General features: G+C 30.6%; 5 protein-coding genes and 1 long non-coding RNA gene across 6 annotated transcripts; 3 read left to right on the forward strand and 3 right to left on the reverse strand.

Annotated features, from left to right (window-relative positions):
* Positions 1 to 20: 20 nt before the first annotated feature.
* LOC111041221 lies at positions 21 to 1,686 on the forward strand. Its single transcript, XM_022325438.1, has 2 exons — positions 21 to 900; positions 1,470 to 1,686. The coding sequence occupies exons 1-2, from the start codon at positions 407 to 409 to the stop codon at positions 1,651 to 1,653; spliced, it is 678 nt and encodes a 225-aa protein (XP_022181130.1). The 5' UTR covers positions 21 to 406; the 3' UTR covers positions 1,654 to 1,686.
* LOC111041223 lies at positions 1,621 to 2,592 on the reverse strand. The gene is made up of 2 exons (XR_002605291.1): positions 2,498 to 2,592; positions 1,621 to 2,179 (listed from the first exon to the last, which is right to left on the reverse strand). It is a non-coding gene; the product is annotated as an uncharacterized LOC111041223 (long non-coding RNA).
* A 633-nt stretch (positions 2,593 to 3,225) lies between these two features.
* On the forward strand, positions 3,226 to 5,641 carry LOC111041220. Its single transcript, XM_022325437.1, has 4 exons — positions 3,226 to 3,804; positions 4,560 to 4,594; positions 5,108 to 5,282; positions 5,359 to 5,641. The coding sequence occupies exons 1-4, from the start codon at positions 3,435 to 3,437 to the stop codon at positions 5,613 to 5,615; spliced, it is 837 nt and encodes a 278-aa protein (XP_022181129.1). The 5' UTR covers positions 3,226 to 3,434; the 3' UTR covers positions 5,616 to 5,641.
* A 23-nt stretch (positions 5,642 to 5,664) lies between these two features.
* LOC111041222 (39S ribosomal protein L32, mitochondrial) lies at positions 5,665 to 7,044 on the reverse strand. Its single transcript, XM_022325440.1, has 4 exons — positions 6,517 to 7,044; positions 6,173 to 6,412; positions 5,966 to 6,111; positions 5,665 to 5,899 (listed from the first exon to the last, which is right to left on the reverse strand). Exons 1-4 carry the CDS (start codon positions 6,611 to 6,613, stop codon positions 5,780 to 5,782), a joined length of 603 nt encoding a protein of 200 aa, XP_022181132.1. The 5' UTR covers positions 6,614 to 7,044; the 3' UTR covers positions 5,665 to 5,779.
* A 2,214-nt stretch (positions 7,045 to 9,258) lies between these two features.
* On the forward strand, positions 9,259 to 13,113 carry LOC111041232 (IST1 homolog). The gene is made up of 5 exons (XM_022325447.1): positions 9,259 to 9,872; positions 10,197 to 10,329; positions 11,838 to 11,981; positions 12,374 to 12,526; positions 12,585 to 13,113. The coding sequence occupies exons 1-5, from the start codon at positions 9,604 to 9,606 to the stop codon at positions 12,906 to 12,908; spliced, it is 1,023 nt and encodes a 340-aa protein (XP_022181139.1). The 5' UTR covers positions 9,259 to 9,603; the 3' UTR covers positions 12,909 to 13,113.
* LOC111041231 (fatty acyl-CoA hydrolase precursor, medium chain) lies at positions 13,063 to 18,590 on the reverse strand. Its single transcript, XM_022325446.1, has 11 exons — positions 18,092 to 18,590; positions 15,914 to 16,048; positions 15,692 to 15,839; positions 15,421 to 15,606; positions 15,158 to 15,348; positions 14,895 to 15,099; positions 14,664 to 14,756; positions 14,042 to 14,163; positions 13,768 to 13,975; positions 13,547 to 13,697; positions 13,063 to 13,478 (listed from the first exon to the last, which is right to left on the reverse strand). Exons 1-11 carry the CDS (start codon positions 18,365 to 18,367, stop codon positions 13,067 to 13,069), a joined length of 2,127 nt encoding a protein of 708 aa, XP_022181138.1. The 5' UTR covers positions 18,368 to 18,590; the 3' UTR covers positions 13,063 to 13,066.
* Between the last annotated feature and the right edge of the window lie 6,385 nt (positions 18,591 to 24,975).

Genomic DNA, 24,975 nt, shown 5'->3' on the forward strand with positions numbered 1-24,975 from the left:
TCATAATATACAGCCATATAGGTACTATAATATGCAATATGTAAATGATATATGATATAAGTTTAAATCACTCTATTTTTGTTTTACGGATGATAATAGATAATTATATGATTGATGCATAGGCAATATTTCGTTTCGGCCAACATACATTTTATAAATTTTATTTGATGTGTGTCAACTCACTCTTGTAGTTAATTTTTCACCGTCTCCGCTATAATATGTACACTGAGCCATCGATCCATTACTTTATTTACAAACCAAGCTCTAATTCAAAGGCCAGTATGATTATCCTTTTGACATTGCTTACCAGAAATTATTATCATATTATTTTGTAACATAGGCGATTAAATCCCAATATTTATTAAATCAATAACGTGTATGCGTCTTACGATAACAAGCTATTTCGATGGTATTCCCGTTACGGCCTCATATTTTGTATACGTGCGCAGTTTTGCATAATAAAAACGACTATAATATGCACGCCTTCTTGTGTGTAGCGTTTTTCGCGTTGGCGCCTGCTGCCGGTGCCGCGCCCGCAGTGTTCGCAATCGATAGGTTGTCGTCGATCGCTGGCCCGATCTTTCGGACTCAGCCGGCGCCGTGGCCCGCACCCAGCCTCTCTGACGGCTACACCGCGGTCACAGAGACTGACTTGGTGCCACAGCCTGCTATTGGTCAGTCTGATGACCAGACCGCGGTCAGAGGGACTGACTTTGTGCCGCAGCCTACTCTCGGTCACTCTGATGACCAGACCGTGGTTACTGAGACTGGCAGCTATGCGACGAACCCGCCTCAGCAGCAGCTGCAGAGTACGCAGTCACTGGATGACGGGAACATCCCGCAGAAGATACAGCCACCCAATTCGAACAAAACCTCAGAGGACATGGACGCCTACGCCCAGTGAGTTTGTGACTTTGTAATAATTTTATACCAAGTCAATTTTTTTTAAATAATTCTTCGTCTACCTACTTTAAATTATTGAAGTCACTACCCGGGAAACCTCGGGTAGTGATAAATACAGTAAATATGAGTATTTATTATAAACGGTAACGATTTGTAATAATCATGCAGCTCAAGGCAGAATACTGAATACATTAAAATACTAATTTGATTGCTCTGCAGTGCTTTGGTAGGTAACAATTCAATGAACTGTAGATTTTATGATCGCCATATTTATATACACGATTCGATATCAATTTCTATACTATTTTACTTCCACCGCGTACGGTGGTAAACTGCTCAAACTACACATCAGTACACCACAATAGCACAGGTGGGGGGGGGGGGGGCTCACAAATTAGACCACTACTTATCGATATCCCACGAAACAAAACTCCGACCAAATATAGGTATCAGATTATACCTATTATACTATGACATTTTGAATCATAATAATATAATATACTCACATGTCAGCGAAGAATAATAATTATAGGAATATTGTAATCAATTTTTTTTTATAATTGCAGTTATTGTGACCAAGAAGATGAATATATCGACGACTACATTCCGTTTTTCTGTTGCATACTGATCATTTTGTCAACAATGTTAGTAATTTTAGCATTGTTGGGACATTTCGATTTTCAATATTCTTGTCCAGGAATGAAAAAAAACTCACTGGAGTCATTATGTTCGCTAACAAGGAATTCCTAATTCAATATTGACAATATTATTCAAGACTGAAAAATAAATAGGGGTACACTAAAATATACGAACATTTAGTCATGGTACTCCATCACTTTGGGTACTACTAAATTTTCGTATATTTTAGTGTACCCCTATTTATTTTTCAGTCTTGTATAATATTGAATTGGGAATTCCTTGTTAGCAAACATATTGACTCCAGTGAGTTTTTTTACATCCATGGACAAAAATATTTAAAATTGTGTGTCCAAACAATTAATTGTTAATAATGCTAGTATTGGTGGAAATTTTGAATCAAAATCAAAATCATATACCTACTGCTAAGAATATTTGTCCTCAGACATAACTAACAAGAAAACAATGTTATACATGAAAAAATATTCTGAATTATGTAGTTTATCAAAATATGAAGATAAATAAAAAATGTTTACTTACAATGTTAAATCCTTAATGTATTTTGTTCATATCGCTGAAAATATAGATGTCTGAATATTCTGAATATCTTCTGCGCGTCAGCTTATTTCTTTCTGTGATTCTAGTTATAATTATAATTTAGAACTTATTTTAGACAAAAAATAAATCTATGTATAATTATGTAGAGTAAATTTTTAAATAACAAACTTAAAACATTTAAGACTATACTTTGTTGTTGTCTATATTGGGGTACTAAAAAAAATATTAATAGTTATGACTTAAATTTACTGAAAAAATCTACCACTCACGGGCGCTTAAGATTTTTTTTTTTTTATAAAGTTTATTAAGGCTTCAATAACAAAGATTTTTAGCCTACATTTAAGAGAGAGCGATTTTACATATAATACATTTGGTACATTTTACATAAAAGGGTATTTACAATGGGTGGTTTGATTTTATGTTAGTGAAGAATAAACTGATTGCGGCCGTGTTCTCGTCATTGAAGGCTTGGTGAAGTGAAATAGGATTTTGAAATATCTTGCGAGCTTCGATGAATTTGGGACAGGTGATGACAATGTGCTCTATTGTAAAAGCTTCGTTGCAGGTATCACATATTGGTGCAGGTTCTTTTTTGATTAGATAAATGTGAGTTAGGCGAGAATGGCCTATTTTGGCTCGGGTGATTGTAACTTTTAAAAGAATTAGTTATAATAAGTTATAAAACGTATATTTGCTTGTGGTACCTATCTAATATGTTTTGAGGAATAATAAAAGTGGTGGTGCCGGGGGGAAGTATACCAACTATATGTTTATTAATTACAAGAGACGCACCACGCCCATATTCGTATGCCATTACTCATTAGTCATTACTAAATCTAAATGATATTATAAGTTCAATTCCACTGATCAGCTAGTTGTCAATGTTAAATGTGTGCGTGTTGTGAACAATATTTAAACACATCTTGAATCTTATACCGAAAAAAAATTTATCAAAACCCCTAATAAGAAATCCATAGACAACTAAATATGCAGTACTGAGGTTATCACTTTATCAAAAAGTGTCTCAGGTGATAAGTATCAAATCAACAGGAATTATTTTTCTAGTTTACACTTTTTACAATATTATTTTACTTTTTTTTACCCCTGCAGAAAATAATAACATACTTAACTAATTATTTGTTTATTTTGGCTCTTTTAAGTAATATATTATTTTATATATACACACAAGTATCCAACTTGTAAACACATCTTATTTGTTTCCGGTTTGTTGGCTTATTAAATGTTAATTTTATTTGGTTATAGCTTTTGTAAAAATAATACTGTTTAGTACTTACATTTTTATAAAACATTCACTGTGTTTAATATATTTGAATAACATGTCCACTACAACATCTGGAAAAATAACAGACGATCTTGGGTCAGTCGCTGCATTGCGTGTGGCTCTCCAAACGTTGGCAGAGCGTTGTGAAAGGCTACAGTCTCGATTAGACATAGTTGAAAAAGAAAATGTTTCTATAAAAAGCCACTGTACATGTCAAACAGTCAACAACAAATCTTCAGAAGTTAATGTACAAGAATTATCTTGTAAAAAACAACAGTTGGTCGAATATTTAAAAATTGTTACAAATGAAAATCGTACATTGTGGACAACATTGTCATCGTTAGATAATCCTGCAGTTCAATCAAATGATAAAATCAAGCCGAAGAACTCTTTAGCTATCATAGACAACTATTTAAAGTACAATGGTATGAGCAAAACATTTTTTTGATCATCAAAATAATATTAAATAGATACCTTTGAAATAAAATGTGGTAGATCTCATTAATTATATTCAAGGGTATATTAGGCAAAATGTACGATACTATGGATTTTTGATAACCACCTAAAATATTTGATGTACCTTTTAATCATTTTTAATTTGCATTTATTGATTGATTCTTTTAGTTTTCATTATAGTTAAGTAATTTAAATATTTTATAGAATGATCTGGTAAATATAACACATTTATAATTTCACTGTACAGAAAAATTGCAAAAATAATTAAAACTTGTTGGTTGAATTCCCTTTGTACTCCTGGAACTCTTTTTTCAGATGATAAAAATATTTTTAATGATAGCATCAGTATTGTCCTCACTATTCTCTTATTGCTTTTGCTTAGAACACAGTAATATGCTGAATGGCCATATATTAGATCTTTGGCAATTTACCAAAATCTCTGTCTTTTATAATTATTAATTTTTGATCCATTGAATCTTTGATTTCCAACTCAATATGGATGACAAATATTTATTTTAACTTTAATTGTATATCAATGATATGCATGTTTGAATGAAAAAAACAAATTTGAGATACCCATTAATGTTGTTGTTAGGTTTAGACAAATTAGAGAATCATCTCATTGGATGAACTTACGCTGTTAAATATAATTTTAAAATAGCTACAATCCTGAATTATCTTGTTAAATCATTTACAGCTAAATACTTAAATATTTTTTTTTTAGATGTTGATTTCAAGATGAATTCTAATTGCATTATGGTATGTTGTATATTTTTGTTCATTTTTAATAACTATTATAGTTTATATTACTGACAAGTTTATCTTATCAACTAGTTCATTTCTTAAATAGTATACACCAACTTACCCTTATAAGTTATAACCACAAAACAAAATTATATTACACCAAATAAGCATCAATAATTAAGTTATTTATCCCTACATTTTCCTAAGTTAAATTGAACCCCTGTGCATACTGTTCGACACCATTTGCATAGTACAATATCTACCAAGATTTTTGCAAACTGATTTTTTCTATGTTTATTTGATTTAATATTTACAATTGTTTAGCATCAAATCATTAAGTTCCTATTTAAAAGAATTGTTTTATGCATCACTCTAGAAATTCTTCAACACAAACCAGTGTACTTTGTTTTAAATTTGCTGAATTGGTTTAAGTTTTAGATTTAATACAAGTTATTATTTTATTGCTTTATGTCAAGGTATATTTATTACATTAGATAAAATGACAAATAAAGTTTAAATATTTATTAGGATACGGAAGATGATTTAATAAGTCTTCAGTATAGTTCCGATGATGAATCTTGGCCTATGTTATTGTCTGAACTCAATGCATACAAAGAAAAATTAACCTTAGCTAAACATCTACTTGCTGATCAAAATGATTTAATTTTTAATATCACTTCAAGATTTAATCTACTTGTCGAGGGTAAGTCATTATTTTATATTTATTTGAATCCAATACAAATTAATGAATTGATATTGTTTTTTGTTTTGTTTTATAGAAGTCAAAGTTATAAAGCCTTCCGCAGAGTATCGAGATGCAGAAACATTAACAAATTCTACTTTTGATTCCACCACAGCTTGTATTTGTGGGGTTCGTGCAAAACCAGATAACCATAGTATATGCCCTTTATGTAAATTATACATTGTGGGAGCTGAAGGCGATAAAATGTTTGATAAATTAGTTGAGCATGTAAGCAGTCATTTTCCCGATGAAGAACCAGAAACTATAATTGATAGTTTATCTGGGCACTATTGAAAACGTTTGTGGCAATTGATAATCATTGTTTATATATAAATACTTTTTATTTTGTTAATTTTTATAATTGTAACAAATTCTACTTGATTAAATTGAAATATTGATCAAGGTGAATGGAAATTAATAAAATTGCAACACATTTTATACTAAAAAGAAAAACTGGCTTAAGCTAATTCTGATGGTTGTACGTCTTTTGAATCAGAGTTGCCAATAGTGGTCCTTTGTAATAAGTTTCTACTGAACCAAGACGGTTTTTCTCTTTTTAATTCAATGATTCTTTTACCCTACAATAAAATAATATGTTAATAATTTAACAATATTTTATAGGCAAATAGTCTTACTACTCTTACTTTCCAAAGTTCTTCTACTGGTTGTTTGGTTCTCTCTCCTTTATAAAGAACCACTACTTCATGTTCAATGGGTTCTAATCCCAATTCTTTTTCAATGACTTCTTGAAACTCTGTAGTTTCATCCTTAACCCTCTTGTAACAATTTGCTAAAATAAAAAATGAACATGATATTATAAAGTTAAAAAAGTTGGACATATCATCACTCACGACACAAATGACGTTTCTGATAACTATGACCACATTGGTTACATGTAAGTAAATCTGTGCGAGGTAAGAGCATTTTGTAAAAATCATCAATACAGCCAAATTTGCGTTTTAGTCTTTTCTCAATTGTACGCCTATGTTTGGGTACAGCCCAAAGAATAGAATCACCAAATAGCCGTTGAACATTTGTCAGAGCTGGGGTGGACGGTTTGAGCGTTTCTGCTGGACTTGCAAAAGAAAGAGCTAAAAATTATAGAACAAAATAATATTAATAATATGCGTAAAGGACGAGCTTTCAACAAATAATAATTATTATGAGTGAGGTCTAGAAAAAAAAATATGCTAACCAGGTGGAGGTGTATGTCCGAGTATCATGTGGCAAAAGGTGTCGAACTCTGTGTACAGCCGATGTTGAATCTTCTTCAGTGCCAAAAGACCTTTCATTTTATATAATTGACTTCAAAACTAATATTTATGTAAATAGATTTGGTCAAAATTCAGGATTTTTGGACTGTAATTTTCACAAATTCACAATGCGGTCAAATACTCGAATGAGATTTTCGTTATCACTGATAACTCATCGGTGACTCTTATCGCTTATAGTGGTGTTTATCGCTTGCATCCAAGGTGTATTAATTGCATGAATTAAGAGATGGGAGCCTAGTAAATTTCCCTGGTAAATTTTACGGGTAAGGTAAATCTACGTAAATTTGCGTGATACACCTCACGGTCTTAGATTATTACACCTTAATATTTCTAGACTTCTATCTCAAACCGTGATCGATAACCATTTTTTGATGCATTATTGAAATGTTTAATACAATGTATGTAATCCATTATTTTGGAAGTTATAGCCTTCCAATGTTTACGATTTTACGATTTCCCCCCGGGTTGGCTATTTTAGCCCCAGGAGGTCTGGGGGCTGAGCCAGTAGACGAAGAGTGCCATGTTTTCCGAGTGCTATGGTTATGCTTATGTTACTTTTGTCTTTACATAGGTGTTGTGTATGATGGCAGTACAGCGTTGTGCGCAGTTGTATAAACGTATAAAACTTAAGAAGTAATTACTATTAGGCAAGTGTTGATCTTACCAATGACCAATCTATTGAGAATTAAAAACCACCCATTTTGAAAAAAAATTTTTTTAAATATTCAATATTCTAAGTATTTTTTAAAAAAATGCGAGTTACAAAAAAAGGTATTTTTTAAGTTTTTGTCAATAACTTCAAAACAACATTTGTCAGTCTTCTTAAAAAAATTCTTATTAAACACATTTTGAAAAAAAAAAATTAAAAAATCTATAGGTTGTTAAACTAGAATCGTTCCCATAATATTATAATATTATATTTACTTTGATCTAAAGATGAAGACTCACAATTATAGATACCTATACATATAGTCATGAAGTCTAGAGTGGTAATAAAGACTACACATTTTGGTTTGTGATTCAAAATTGACTGTAGTCCTATACACACAATAGAATCAAAAATCAAAAATTTTTTTATTTCCTTAATAAAGTTAAATAAAGTTCGTGGCTCTCTTCGAATTTAGTTTGAAGCAAATGTGGACCTTTGATCATATTTTTTTGAATTTATATTGATTGATATAATTTAATAAGATGTTATATTTACGTAATTTTTCTAAACTACTTCAAGCTACTCCAAGGAGACATCTGATTCGTTACCTAATAAACTAATATTGTGAATAGATTTTTCTGTTAGTTGTCATGCAATTGTCCTTTTTGCTTCTTTAAATACTTTTGCCTGCCGGCGCCCATGTTCTCCTTCCTAATTTTTTTTATTAACTTAAATATAAATATCTTAAGCTTTGATACACTGTCTCGAGAAGGCCTGCTCTGAATAATCGTTCTTTAATAAGCTACATTTATTATTATGTCAATTTAGTAATTTTTTGAGTGTATGAATCTGGATGTTATAGATTGCATGTAAATGTATTTCTATTGTCCCTAAATTTATTATATTCTTATATAGTTTATTAATATTTAAAAAAAAAAATAATTTGACTGTTGAAAGCTTATATTGTAGTATGTAGGTAATAGGTTAATAATATTTTAAAATTTTAAAATTCTATTAATATCAATTATACTGACATTTTATACTTATAATTAGGGCTGGGATTTCGATGCACTTTGCATTGTTTTTCAAAGCTTACTGTGCAATGCTCGTCTTGTCGCGAATTTGTTTTATGTACATTTGAATGAGAATAAGAAAGTTTATTTTGCATTTTTTGGCATTTTTTAGTTTTTAAGTCATTTTCTTAATTTTTTAGGGCATTTTAGAGTTTTTGGAGCATTTTTTGAGTTTTTGGAAACCAAGTGTATGAATTTGAAATTTTATTTTAAGATTTTAAGATTTTTACACCAACATGGTTTTTAAATAAAAATAACAGATTATAAGTACCTACTCGTAATTCGTATTATATTATCGGACAATCAACTTTTTTTTTAGATTTATACTAAAACTATGTATTTACAGTTTACACTTGTAATAGATTTTTATAAAGCATTTTTTAAAACTTTTTATTGTAATTTATACCTTTAAAAAAATTTGTAGATCATAAAAGCATTTTTTTAGGGCATTATTTAGAGTTTTTAGGTCATAAAAGCATTTTTTTTTAGGACATTTTTTCGGGTTTTTTTAGGGCGTTAAAATCCCAGCCCTACTTATAATGATTTAAATTGTATAGAAAAATACTGGGGGACCAATGTCCCATCTTAATGTAATATTGATGCGGCGAAACGTCCGTGGACTCAGCACTGCTTGTTTTTTTAACGGGACGAAATGACGGGAGCCGGACGAATCGTCTGATATTCAAATGAAATATGTATATTGTATGCATAGTAGATCTATAAACTAAGGCTTATGATTGTATGCTAGTAGGTATGCTACTTGGTACGAATAATATCTACTAATCAAAAAAATATTATAAGCGAAAAAGCGAATACATTAAATATTCAAATTTGATATAGCATAATATTTTTATCTACGAGTTAACTGACTACTAGCGCTCAGGATTTCCTTTGAACTTTGAAGAAGTCCCGTTTCTTATCTATTGGCCTCAGCGCCCAGCACTATATAATTGATATTGTTTTGTGCAAAACATTCTCTTGTTCATGGTTATTCTGTGGTTCTGTACTGCTATAATATTATTTATTTATGTTCATGGCCGCCGTGATAATCGTTTTTTGTTATGACTTGTGACTCACTGGGTTTTATCTCTGGCTATAACGCCCGCGGCCCGTACTCCGACTAAAGTTGTGATTGTTGTGACTTGTGAGTAATCTTGATTCTTGGCAAGTAGGAAAATGGTCAGAAATTAGGATTTCGAATTTTCCTGAACCACCTGTTTACTGTTCATTACTGTTTTGTACATTTTCATTGTAATTTATTAATTATTACCGTTTGACGCTTCACAATGTTTTCTTCGGACGCCAATTATTCGAAACTCAAGACCAACTTGAGACTGGCATTAAATCGCCTGAAGTTACTGGAAAAAAAGAAAACTGAACTAGCTCAAAAAGCGCGTAAAGAAATTGCAGATATGGTAGCAGCTGGGAAGAGTGAACGTGCCAAAATAAGAGTCGAACACATCATACGCGAAGATTACTTTGTTGAAGCACTGGAAATCGTTGAGATGTTTTGTGACGCCCTGTTATCCAGATTTGGTCTCCTACAACAATCAAAGTAAATTACTTAATCTATATTAGGTACATTTTTGTTTTTGGGAGCTTTTAGTTTACCTGCAATTAAATTATTATTACACATATACAAAATATATCAAAGTTTTGATAGAATAGCTTTTAAAGGGACCATTAATTTCTTTGCATTCATATTGTGCAACTAAAGGTACTTAGGTATTCATTTTAATATAGTTATAAATTATTATTGAATGTGAATAAAGTTGTTAGAATCATTAAGTTAATATTTTATGTAGACTACTCGAAACTAATAGTTATTTTTTAGGATACTTTGTATGATGGATTAATAATTTGAATTTTTTGTTTTTAGAATTTTGGATTCTTCCCTTCAAGAATCAGTTTCCAGTTTGTTGTGGGTGGCTCCTCATATTCAAGCTGATGTCAGTGAAATGAAAGTGATATCTGATCAATTAACTCAAAAATTCGGTAAAAAGTATACTGAGGTAAATATTGGTAGTACCTATATATTAATCATCAATTTTAATGAATTAGGTACTTTATTAAATGTTTAACTGTGTAGCTTTTATTTATAACATGAGTCCTTATTAGTTATTAGTATTTACTAGGTATGTGATGAATAGGGCCCAAGACTTCAACTATTTGCATCTTTTTTCTAATGCTTACATTCGAGGCTCTTCTTAATATAAATTTGACTTATGCGACACAGAATTTAATTTCGCATTTTTTTGGTAATTCTTGGTTGAAACTTAATTATTTTATCAATTTTGGTAAATTTTTATATTTTTTGTAGGTATTTTTGCATTTTTTTTTTGTTTTAAGTCTAAACTATAATAGTAATACATATGAAAACATGCACATACTTTAATGTCCAATGTAACACACAGTAAGAAAAAATGTATAGTTTAGTATTTATTTGCCAAGTACCTTATTTAACACTCTTTAATTTTTACAGTTAAATTAGTAAGAAAAATAACAAACAAGATTTGGTGATATAATGTTGTATAGATTATGTTAGGAACAAACTGGCTATTATTTTAACAGTACTGCCCATGAAACATTTTTAAATCAAACAAAAAACTGACAAGGAGAGCAGGATGGGGCTACTTCTACCAGAATCCATCCGGAATAATTATATTTCAATTTTATAATACATTTGCTATAAAATTAATTAATTAATTAATATAATTACAGTATTAAGTTGATTATTCTCTTAAATATTTTTCAATAATTTTAAACTATAAACTATGTTGACACGGTAAATAATAATATATTTTTTATCATATAAGCTCTTACTAAATTGCCTTTACAACAATCTTTTTCAATTTTTGCATGTTATTAATTTAGTCTACCTAAGTATCTATTAATTAGGGGAGTTTTAAACAATTTTATTTTTTAACAAATTAAAGAGACTTTAACAAGGACATTATGATAACAATTTTATATTAAACTATTGAAACCCATGTATCGGTGAAATTGATTGGAGAAATATTTATCAAAAAGGTTGTTTCTTGTATGTAACATGTAGAATATTATGTTTTTAGATTATGAGCAAACATTAATAATAACATATTTATAATAATGAATAACAATGAAATATTTATTATCATATTTATTTATTTTATTTAAATTAAATAATAATTTTCAATCGATCAAAAACTAATACATTAAGTGTTGTCTGAAAAATGTAATTAAGGATTAAGGCTGGTTCATACAATGTCTGGTTAAGTGTTGGTTAACACTAACTGGCTGATAACAGATTTTATTACTGACAGAGTTCCGCCAGTTAAGTGACTGTTAACTTTAACCAGACATTGTAAGAACGGCCCTAAGTTATACTTTTTATATTATTATATTTTACCTATAGCTATCTAATTAAATATCAGTGAGTTGACAATAACTATTATCTGTTATATTATACTATTTGTTTATAATAAAAATTAATGATCTTGTATACCTATTGTTTATATCATATTATCTTATTATAATGAAGGCATGCAGATCAGAAAACATGGACACTGTATCTGAAAAACTCAAGCATAAGTTGAGCTTAAGACCACCGCCAAAGATATTAGTGGAAAAATATTTAATTGAAATTTCCAAAAATTACAATGTGCCCTATGAACCTGACTTACAAGTAAGAACAACTACTGATACTCAATACTGTGATAATTTCTTAATGTTTATTGTAAATTTCAATTATTTCAATACTAAAAATAAAGTTATAATAAGTGTTTGGGATTTTAAATGGAATTTTTTTAATTAATTTGCAAATTTTATAGTATACCATACTCATAGTAGACATATAAAACAACTAGATAGCCGACTACAGGATAATATTGAAGTTGGCAGCCATATGACAACAGGGCAAAATTGCATGATTGATAATATATATATCATATAAATATGTTAACGACTTCATCGTTCCTGTAGGAATTTATTATCCAGTCCGCTATCTAATTCTCTTATAGGTCTAAGTCTATACTATATTAATTTTTGATTTTCATGAGAGTTAAAATTTTTTTTTAGGTAATGCAAGAATATGAACAAACTCATAGTATAGATTCTATACTTTTTGATGGTAAAAATTCAACTAATGAAAATGTCACACGGCCTACAGGGTTTATTGGTTTTCCATCACAGCCCATGGCTCCGATTCAGGCACCACCTATTAATTATCCGGTAAGTGGAATAATCTATAAATATAATTCACATTTGAACTTTTTTTTATAAATTTTAGAATATGCAAACTATGAGTTCAATGTTAGATTCAGTTCCCTTGGATTTTGAAATGCCGTCTTCATTATCTACACTACCCACACCTACTATGCCTGTACCCAAACAACAGCCGATTCCAAAACCACCAGCAGCTAATATAGTTAAACCTGTTCCAAAAAATTCTATTTTTTCCAATAAAAACATGGGTTTTTCTAACTTACCTGACCTCCCTAGTGTACCTACAGATATACCTACTGGTGATGTTAAAAGTAAAGACGATGACGAGGAAACTGATTTTGACGAATTATTAAATCGATTTGAGGATTTAAAAAAAAACAAAAAATAAGTATTGTATTCTATTATGTAATTTATTATTATTAAAATTGTATTATTGTTATTATTCAATTGACAAAATAAAAATCTAAATATATATTTTCACTAGTAATTGCTGTTATGTCTTAATTAAGTTTAGAATACAAAACATAATATCATTTGTTTAGTGTACTATCCAAGTAAACCATTTAATAAATAATTTGGCTTTTGTGTATTTGAATTAGGTGTTTTTGTAGTGGCGTCTGGTTTTTTTACTCCTAATGTACCTAATAATCCATTACCATTACCATTTTTTATTAGTCCATCAATAGTGTTTAAAGATAATAAATTAACTGTCCCTTCTGTTACATCGCCTAGCACTCCGTTTTGTAATAAATCTGGGACTGTTTTCAATATATCAGATATTCCTGGTAAATTGCAGTATGTTGATTGTAATATGTCTGGCACGCCACCCCACAATCCCATTTCACAAAAACGGAATTTATTTTCAATACGTGAATTCTCATCAAGTACAACATAATCTGATTGTTTTGAAGAAGTGAATGAAGGCCATTCGTCGCCTAATTTTTTTAATTTTGGTTTTCTGAAATTTTAATCAATTATTATTTTATGTAATATGTACCTAATTATAATGTTAAATTTAATATTTACCCATTCTTTACAAATTCTGCTACTAATGATGTAAAATTATCTCTCATTTCAATATCTTTCTTATCTTTTAGTTCAGTTCCTGAAATCTGTTTACCTTCAAGAGACCTCACATCATACAAATATATCAATTCATCCCCATGGCCTGGCTCTCCTATTTATTCATCCATGTGCAATCAATTATTTTTTTTATAATCCTTTCAAAAAATATATATATACGATACCATTATCTTCTGCATGTTGAGAATTTGTTCCTTCATTTTTAGGAGGTACATCTTTATTGGGATTACCCAATATGTTTGGCAAAAACCATTTCCCTGGAGATTTAATACTAGGCTTATGTTCAAAACTATAAAAGTATGCACTGCTACGTTTTGACCATAAATGTGATGTAAAAAAAGCCGGTAAGTTGAATAATGCGTCTGTTGTTCCCTAAACAATTTATTTTATAGTAAAAAAATAAATATTTTATGAATGTTATAATTTTTTATTGCTTACCTGCATAACTTTTGTAATCTCTTTAACCCCAGTTTCAAGTTTTGTTGTGAATAATTTTAAGTAATCAATATTCTCAAATAAGTTCTTTAGAGCATTATTTACACTTCCGTTTTTGAATAAACCTGCAATTCAGCATGTGATATTAAATTATTAACTGTTTTAAATTAATTCTAGTTAAAATGAAAATCTGTTATAATCAGTCATTTATTTTTGTTGTTTTTTCCTGATGAATATGATTTTGCTCCTTACTCAATCTGCATACTGCATACATTACAAACCTTTTTTTAAAACATGGAAATTTAATTTGTGTTTTTGGCCAAGTTCTGATGTGGGTAATACCACATTAAAAGCTGTGTTTTCTATATTTTAAAATATTGATTCTTTTAAGTATAAAACTTAAAAATCTATATCAATAAATTTAATGGCAATTTGAATTTGATTTTTTCAATAATTAATTCATATGGTAATATATATAGGTACCTACAATATTTATTTATATTTTAAGACCTTATACCAATATAAAAGTGTATAAAATGTATTTTATTTTATCCTACACTCTTTGTTTATGTTCATCATATTATGGTGAAATAATTTTTAATAAACAAATATTTTATTGAATTACCTGTGTTAGTATTGAGCACTTTCTGGGGCAGTACTTTATTAACATAGTCTGGTATTTTGTTTAAATTGTCTAATACTTGATTTCGGAATTTACCTAAAAATAAACTTAGTGAATTATACTGATTTTCTAATGGAAAGTGATAAAATTGTAATTAATAATCTTTTATTAAAAAAAAATGTCAATAATATCATCATAATAATACAAATATTATAGGTACTTTTTAATGCTTACCTAAAATGCCTGATTTAGTTTCTAACTTATTAACACCGGTAAGCATTGGTATTATTGGCAACTTGTGTTTCTTCAATAAACGTAGTGGTGAATCAAGGATGAAAAATGGTAAAAAGCGGCCATCATTGTTACCTTCAACGGCAGGACCAACATTTAACAAACTACCCAATCCAGTTAAGAATCCTTCTTTTCCTAATTTTGTATTCTAAGCAGTAGATAAAAAATAAATGTACATTTTTAAAATTAGAAAAATATTCACTAACTTGATATTTATAATCAGAGTTGATAATTGTTTGAATTGATAACATTTGTAAACATCTAATTGCTTCTAATGGTACAGATTGATCACACCCTAGTAATGAAGTCATATTTTTATATGTTTGTTTTGGTACAGGGTCTACTGCAAATGCAGACAGTGGGCTACCACTCATTGCAAAAATTCCACTGATCATTCCTGTTGAACAATTTTTTTTTAAAATCATATTTATAGCTAATATTTTATTTTACAATTTCAATAAGTAGGTACCTTTTGTAAAATCTGACATTGACAGTAATGTTGCAGCACTAGCTCCACTGCCTTGACCAGATACAACTATTCGCTCTGGATCTCCATTAAAATAATTAATATATTCTTTCACCCATTTAATAGCAGCACGCATGTCAAACAATCCGACATTTCCAGGAAGATTTTTTACATTACTTGTAAGCCAACCTAAATAATATAGTGCAAAAAATTATATAGTTGTTATTTTTAATGCATTTAAATTGTTTGCATACGAATAATGATTGAAATTTACCTAATGATCCAAGTCTATATTGTATTGTAACTACAATAATATTATTTTTCACTAAATGGGCAGGTCCATATTGCAGAGCTGAACCACTAAAGAAACCTCCTCCGTGTATCCAAACCAATATGGGAATATTTGAATTGTTTGGTTTTTTCTGTAAGGATATTAATAATGATAAACAAAATAAAAATTTACGAAAGTACAGTCATTCCTATAAATAATCCTTACCAACGGAGTGAATACATTGAGAAATAAACAGTCTTCACTTCCAACTACTCCACTGCCATCAGGAATTAACTGTGGGCAAGGAGGTCCAAATTTAGTGGCATCGATTTCGCCAGAAAGACGAATAAGAGACGGACGCTAAAAATTAGAAAATAATTGTTTAAATGTTGTGGAAATCGTGACACTCCACATTTGGTGTCTTCGTTTATCATTAACTATCATTAAGTACAAACCACATCAACCATGGCAAAACCGCTGTTAGAAGGTTCTTGATATTTTACATTTTATGACTGAAGGGTAAAGACTATGGAGTTTAAATAATACTATAATAAATCGTTCGGGTAAAGTGGTAATACCTAAACATTGGTAACCTACAATATGAATAAAATTGTTGAAAGACAACATTATCTTGCTGTTGTATGCAGTCAATTAATGAAAATTCAATTTTTTATAGTAAATTAATCATTAGAGTAAGAGTAGGTAAGTAAATATTTATTATTACTCTAAGAACACCATTAATAGAATAATAACTCTTTGGCTCTTAGGATCTAGGGCAGTGAGCATGGACTCCACGGAAATATGTTTTCCAGGCTTCCCGAGCAATTTTCATGATAGGCGTCTGCTATTTAGCTCATAATGTTATCACATTTGGATGCATTTATCCTCAACTGTTGAAAAATTCAATAGCAAAATGTGAAACAAGAATAACGCATTTGACCTTTGTACGTGTCTAGTTATCTAGTAGGTATATATAAATAGGTACCTACACCTATTAAATAGGTACTTGGTCATTAAAATAATAACAGATAGGTACCTAGTACCTACCTACCTATTGTATGGGGGTTACTACTCATTAAGAAAGAACGAAAGGATAACTACTGAGTTATATTATAGACAGCACCTACTTTATTAACTTATAGCATAGTGCCCTGAGTATAAAAATTCTTGTCAGATACAAAAAATCTAGAGAGCCCATCCCCTTAAAGCCTGAATTATTTTATTTACTCCATTGCGTAGTGCCTATAGATTGGGAAATAAGTGATATAATGAAAAACGCGACTAAAGTTTTAGGATTCAGTTTTTGGCTCATACAATTCTCAAATAACTGATTACCTACCTGTATTACCTACCTATCCTGAGGATTCATACCTATAGATAGTAGGTTATTGAAATTTAGTTGTTTTTGTTGTAAGGAAACATTCGGACTACGATTAAAGATTTATCCTTGTATATTATCTTCAATCGTGATTCGGACATTGCGATATATATTAATACTTATTTACTCAAAAAAAAAATGAATAAATCTTGGAATTAAAACTGGTGGTTGCAAGGGCTAATTTACATATTTGGCAGAGGCCGGAAGGCTGTATTTCCCTAGGGCCGGCTCATGCCTATTGCCTATGTCCGCCCATATAATCTATATAATATATAAAAGAAAGTCGTGTAAGTTATACTATTTATAACTCAAGAACGGCTGAACCGATTTGGTTGAAAATTGGTGGGGAGGTAGCTTAAAACCAGGAGACGGACATAGAATACTTTTTGTCCCGTTCCCGTGGACGTAACATACAACGTGGTATAACAAAACGCAACTGACATGGAATAACATGTATAAGATATATATAAAAGGTTAAGGCACGGCGATCCGCGGGTTTCCAGCTACCTGAAAGTTGATCTGTCTGTCCGTCAAATTATGTGTTTGATTGGCGTGTAATTCTTAATTGTTCCGAGAAGTAAATTTCGACAATTTATTCTTTACTTTTTTGGGAGAAATTAGTATTTTTTTTTGTTTTTTGATCGCCATTAGTTGTCGGTCAGATCGGGTATATAAGCATGCATCAAGTCAAATTTATGCAAATTGCCTACCAAGGCGGCTGAGTAGCACTTATAACCGCTCATCGGCGTGTCCACAATCAAAATAAAAATAAAACGAATTATAGAGTATGCACCTAGCGGGGTCCTCAAAGGCGGACCACCTCAGGTGGATTGCCTACCTGATAATATACTGCTCGCATTATCACAAGCGAGTTTCGTATAGAGTTGGCATTTGTAACGAGCAACGAAGTGCAAGGAATATAATATATATTATAGGTGCCTACCAAAGATGTGCTGCAAAGAATTGTCTTCAAACATCCCAAAACAGAATTTGACCAAAAGACACGCCGCCCGTATCCGACTTACCTGAAACCTGAGTCTTCCCACCGGTGGTTCGGCGTACCTTATGCCTTTGTACGCGTGATAGCCCTCGGGTTCCTCGACGCCTGTGATCGTGGCGGACCGGTAGTCGTCTTGCACGATTACCACGTTATTTTCGGACTTGCGGGACGGTTGGCTGACATTGAACCCGTCGGATTCCGGCACCAGCGACGGATATCCTCCAACGATTCTCTTCTGCCTCGACAGGGCGTCGCAAAACGTCAGTAAGACGCCGAGCGCCAAACCGGTCCGGAACAGCATCGCAACAGAATAACCGACAACTACCTTATACGAATTGCCAGTACTTGTATTATTTTATTACGCGATGTTAATTTCCAAGTACGATGAGCACGCACCTCTCTTTATTGCTGAACCGCGTCGACTGCAGGCCGAGCTGATTTCGTGTGGTACTGGCTAAATGGCAAATTGTTCAGCGATGACGCCGAGATAGGTACCATTATACCATTCCCATACCTATAATAATACTGCAGCTGTACACGCTAAAGTATATACTTATAATGGTAGGTGATATTATAATGGCTGTGCGTAATGTGTATTCATATTTCACTATCTACCTAATAAATTCGTCAAACCTGTTTACCTCACCTTGGTCAAGGTTATACAAGAATTTTATTTAGATACCTACCTACATATTATATACGTACGTACTTTAATAATTGGTGAATATTAATAGGAGGTCGCCTGTTGCCCGTACAGCTGATATAAATTTGCACATCCCGATCGTAATTCGATGATGACTTAATGCTAAACAGTAAAAAACGTAAGTTCTTTGTTATTTTTTTTTACTTAAGTGTGATTTCGATTTCAGCCTGCACGGGATCGGTAGCCCCACCACCCAGGTGCATAAACATCAAGCACTAGAATTTATAATATGATAAAGGGGTATTTTCGTGGCAAGTAAATATAATTATATTAGATAATTTGTTATTAATATATATAAAAAAAATCTTGAACTTTATATGTAGTTAAATCTATATAATTTAATGATTTATGAACATCAGACACAGATTTAGGATTTGAAGGAAGAGATTTTTAAGGGCATGGTAATTACTTTTTCGTACTGCATTTAAATCAGATATAGTAAAATCTGAATTAATTATGTTTTTTTTATCATTTTCGTTAAAATAATTTTCCTAGGACAAATACTGATGTCTTCGCCAGTCACACGCTTGCATGCTGTTGTTATATTTTGCCTTAAAATAGTTTTGCTGGGCATATTTTATTTGAACAACACTACCACCTTTCAATATTTTTAGAAGAAGTACCCATATGTACGCAAATTTATTCCTGACCATTGTCAACAACCGTTTTTCTCTTTTTTGCTTGTCGTAAATTCGACGACTTGCAAATAACGATGTCCGATAACGAAGTACCTACTTCGTACAACATAATAACATTGACGTAAAACTTGTTTTCAGTCAGTCTACGCAAAATATACAAAACGTTCAAATTCATAGTCTTCTGAAAATAACTTATAAACATGAGTTATAAGTGTTACCACGTAAGTATGTTGTGTCTTATGTATGAAATATATGAATTAAACCAAGTCGTTTATGTTAAATGTTTACACTGTTAAATTTGGTTCAGATGGACTGTCAGAAAAACATACCTTTTTATTTTGGCTCAAATAGGCTGTACCCAAAACAAATTAATTTTTTTGGCACAGATGGGTAAGTCTCATTTATGTAATATACAACTATTACCTACATACTGCAATAGTACATTATAACCCTAAGAGGGAGCTACTCGGGCAGTCTTCGTCTTACAAGTGCTTAACGTACCAAATGTACCATCGGTAGATCACGTTTGCTTTGTTAGTTCAAAAATTTGAGGGATTACGACCTATCATGAAAGTTGATGGTAGGAACATTATTTGTGTTTGCAAGTGGATTTTTTTAGGAAAGATCAATTTTTTACCATATTTTGAGTATATGCTAAATGATCATGGATCATTAAAAATGTTCATAACTCACTTAAAAACTGAACTATCGTAAAATCCTTTAAAAAACACAGATAATATTTTTACCTTCAAGTTTCATAATAGGTTGATTCACTCTAAAAAAACGAACAAAAATGGATGTGACATACTGAGAGTAAATTTAGTACATAACGCCCTTGTAAGACGGAAGCAACAAATGTCTTTGAGCGTCATCTTAACTATAAACTACGAGCTATATAAATCCATATTAAACTTGGGCCAAAGTTTACTCATAAGTCTTGAGTGTACCGGTCACCACATTTTATTATCGACGAGGGTAATGAGTAGGTATTCTTTTAAATAATATATAAGGCGACAATAATATAACGTACAACAGGGGCGCTATTTCAGTTTTAAAATAGGGCTGCCATATTTTTTACCACGCCACATTTTTCTACCAACTGGCCACAGTGATAACAATGAAAATTGAAATATTACATATTCAATAAGCTGTTATGTAATCTATAAGCCCAATTCTAACATTTAATAATAGCACCTTAATTTAAAAAATGATTAATACCATAAATTAAAGACACACTTCGGCATCGGCTTCAACATGAAATTGAGGCAGGCCAATTATGGTCCGGGGAAATATAGGGCCGCCAATGTATACCCCAAATGGCGCCCCTGACGTACAATAAACTATAAAGGCAGTATTGTAGTGTATCTATATTGAGGATTTTACAGATTAAACAGATAGCCGATAAAAACTAAAACTATACTACTACCTGAAGAGGGTTCATTTTATTATTACCACCATTTTAACTTCTGGTAGGTACATAATATTTTATCATGGTTAATAAAATCAAACATTTTTATAATTTATTATACTAATAATGTCATCATGTATACAAAGAAAGTGATTATACTTGTATAGCCGTATAGGTACATAATGTTGGTGACTTGTTTCTGTTTAGGATAACCAAAAGATATTGTCCAACAATATTATAATTGATAGATATAAGCACTTCCTCTCAATATTTTCCATGGATTTTCGCCTATGCGCTTGCATACCCTGTAGGCCGAGGGCAGCCCCTTTGTAGATGGCACACAATTAATAGTCCTAAAGAAAAACTGACAACATTTATATGTACGATCAATGTTTACTGTTTAATTATGTAATTATGTGACAAATATAATGAAATTATATTGCCCTAGACAAAGAAAACAAACATATCATTGTAAAATCAATTAATCATCAATACATTCCTCTCAGAGTCTAAAATTAAATAATAAGTTAATAAATAGATTTGCCACCCTATTGGGTTTGAGGATTCCAACAATATTTCATATTTGTCACTATTTGCCAATTACTTATTATTTATTACAGTGGCACCGCTGCGCCGCAATGTATGTGTGTCTTGGCACCTCTACCTAAATACGCCGCTGAGTATAAAGATCCTTTTACACAATATTGCGCCGTGTCTTTTGGTGCATTGTGTGTATACTTATACAACGTTGGTAACATGTATCTAAGTCGTAACCTAAAAGTTAAATACATCTTAACAGTCAACACTAACGACACAATGTGTGTGAAAGCTTTATAAATGGTAATACTATTAATACCACCGTTCTGATCTTAATAATCATACAATATATCACACATGTCATATCTACTTATAACCTATAGGTTTAAATTATATTATAGTATTTAACTATTATACAGCAATATGTATAACAACGGTCAGATGCGACGTCTCTAAAGTGACTATTTTTATTATATTATGTAAATTCATTATATTCTACATACATGATTTCACAATTTTACTAAAGTACCTTGATAAGTATACAATAACAGTCGTAGACTCGGTAGAGGTGTATTTATATGACTGAATAGATTCTATACTATAAAACAAATGCGATAAAAACATAATATAACATATAACATATCGCAACTGTATATGATGGTATAGAACTTGTAAATTTAAATTATATATTATTAAGTGTGTCTTACCTTGATGTGCCGTCCCCAGTTGGTGGAAAACGCACGATGTGTTTCATATCTGACCGGAAGTAAGGATCGCTCGAAAAATAAAGTACAAATACGTAGAACTGTAGAAGACTCGTTTCATCACACTTCCTATTACACACCACCACAGATATTTATTCTATATTATTGTAATTAGGTACTATAATATATTGAGAGGTCAAAAATGAAAATTCCCAGTAGTTTTCAAAAGCGTCGGAAAAAGCAAAACAAAACAAAAATAAGGAAAAATGGGATTTTTACGTAATACCAATTTTTGACAAAATCGATTTTACTTTTTTGGTGTAACTCAAAAATAAATATCAGTAGACGCTCTGAATTTTCAAAAAAAAAATGTTAAGATGGTATTTATCGGGTTGACGCCTCGGCGGTACCTATAGGTCGGTGAACACCGTTATGACAGTAGTTACCACTTACCACCTAAAATCGATACATAAATTTATATACTTTATATTTACAAGTGCAATTCACATACCGTAGGTAGTTGGTAGTTTGGTACCTAATCTGACCAGTGAATATATATAGTTCTCTATACAAGAACTATATAAACAATAGGTACCTAAAAATATTTGTTTGAATCACATATTATATGGTAATAGCGTTATAATTTATAATAAGTGAAGACCTGAGGTAGGCTATATATGGCTGTACCGCTGTATGATTGGAAAAAAATTGGTAGATCGTAGATACTAGAGAGGTACCTAATAAATGGAAGGTGTTGAATAAATGGGGTAAATTTTAATCAATCTAATTAATTAGGTACTTAGTTTTTGAAAAAATGTTTGTACATAGGTACATCATTTAAATAGGTACTAAATTATAAACAAAAAATATAAAAAAAACTCTTAAGTTATATTATTTATAGTATATTTGTAGTATGTAGATAGCCAGAGAGGTACCTAAAATATATTGTAGCTTACACAATTATTTTTGTCATTTTACAAATAAGTAAGACAAAATATCTTCAAATTTAAAACAAAAATACTAATTTATAAAACATTACTCAAACCAGTATCTGGACTTACGGGTTTTAATATTGGTTCCAAAATCTAAAATCTAAATAAAATTCATTCTTTCCAGACCATATAGCTTAGCGCATAATTTATAATGCACCCCCTCCCCTTAACTAATGATACTCCACACGCTAAGCTTAAATTTGAGCATGAGAATGTTAAAACATTTTATAAAATATTTCACAACAGACTAGCCTCTCACTTTAATCCCTTTATCAGAAATCTTTATAGTGCTACGAGTTCCAAGAAATTCTCCAAAATGACTTCAAAGCAACTTGTGTCGTAATATTATAGCTATTAACAATACAAAAATAAATACATTTATAAAATAATTTATAATTTAGTTTCTCTGTTATTGTAACATTATTGTGCCTCGACGGTTGTATATTTTCCTAATAAAAAACAGATATTTCTCATTAATAATATTTACCACTTGTAAGTCCACTAGGAGTACATTTTTTCCAATAAACCTATCTAGATCTAAGATTAGTACATTGTTGTAAACAGTATATTAAACTTGTATATTGCATAATTGGCTGACAGAAACTGTACAATGATGCTATTATTGGTCATTACTCATTGACAACTAAAATATTATATTGTAGAACACTACAGTCTATCACGTAAAGTAACTATCGGTCAAGAATTCGGCCTCAGGGCCAAATTTTGTATAATCAGTTCACGTACCTATACAATAGCCTACAATCATTAAATTTTACATTGTGTATACACTGTACATTAGCGAACATTATACGATCTCTACATAAGATGATAGGTATATTTTTTTTCAATAAATGAAATACATTGACTATTATAAAAAAATATTTTTTTATATGATAGGTAGAGTACAAAGCACCGATTTTCATAATATCAGGTAAAAAAAAATGATTGTTTACCTGCAATAACTTTAGTTGACCTTAGTGGCTTAGTCATGACTCGGAATATATTAAGTACAATAAAAAATAAATATCCAATAAATTATTTTAAAATATTTGAGATTAAATTTAATAATATTGGTATAAATATCTATATGGTTTGAATTTTAAAATAGGTAATTAGGTATATTCTAGTCTCAAATGATCAACGCTGATAAAATTGATATGAAAACTCTTTCATAGAATATCAGATTCAATATGGTACATTTTTTTGAAACATTTAAATTATCGTTTATTGTTCTGTTAAAAATAGTAGTACGAAAACAAATTTGAAAACCTATAGTATTTTGAACTTGTGAAGTTTACTTAAAATTCATCTTCCCCATTTCTTCAAATGTTGAGTATTATTTTCTTCTTAAATTTGATTTTAAAATGTAAAAACATAAGTATACCTAAACAGTGATTAATAATTTTACAGGATTCTAAGACACAAATTTTAAAATCAGGATGATCAATACCTAATGATAAATCAATGAATTTAAATGTTTTCAAATTCATTTTTCCTGTCGGTATTATAAGGCGGTGAACAAAAAGTAATTGTTCTTAAGTAATATCTTAATCTTATTTTTGTCGACCATGGTTTCATATACATGAGCTCCACGTCATCTCTTTTACACTAAAGTCTATAGGTAGAACAACACTAAAACAGTCACACACACACCTTCACCGGATATACTAAGGACAGAACCACACGATAGCACTCTTAGAAATTTGCCTATATTGAACTCCTTAAAAACGATCGAATCTGATAGGACACTATATACTTGCATTTGCTGTGTTATCCCTGCCCAACAAATGTACAACATAGCAAATTTACACTCGGAAGCCTCCATTTTAGGATTCAATATTATAGTGAACTTATTGTCAAATTCAAAGTTAAGAATATTATCTAGCCATCTAGAACATTGTGTATCGATATTTTAATGTCAGCGAAT

Source organism: Myzus persicae, unplaced genomic scaffold (genome assembly GCF_001856785.1).
Source record: "Myzus persicae strain clone G006 unplaced genomic scaffold, MPER_G0061.0, whole genome shotgun sequence".
NCBI classification, from domain to species: Eukaryota; Metazoa; Arthropoda; class Insecta; order Hemiptera; family Aphididae; genus Myzus; species Myzus persicae.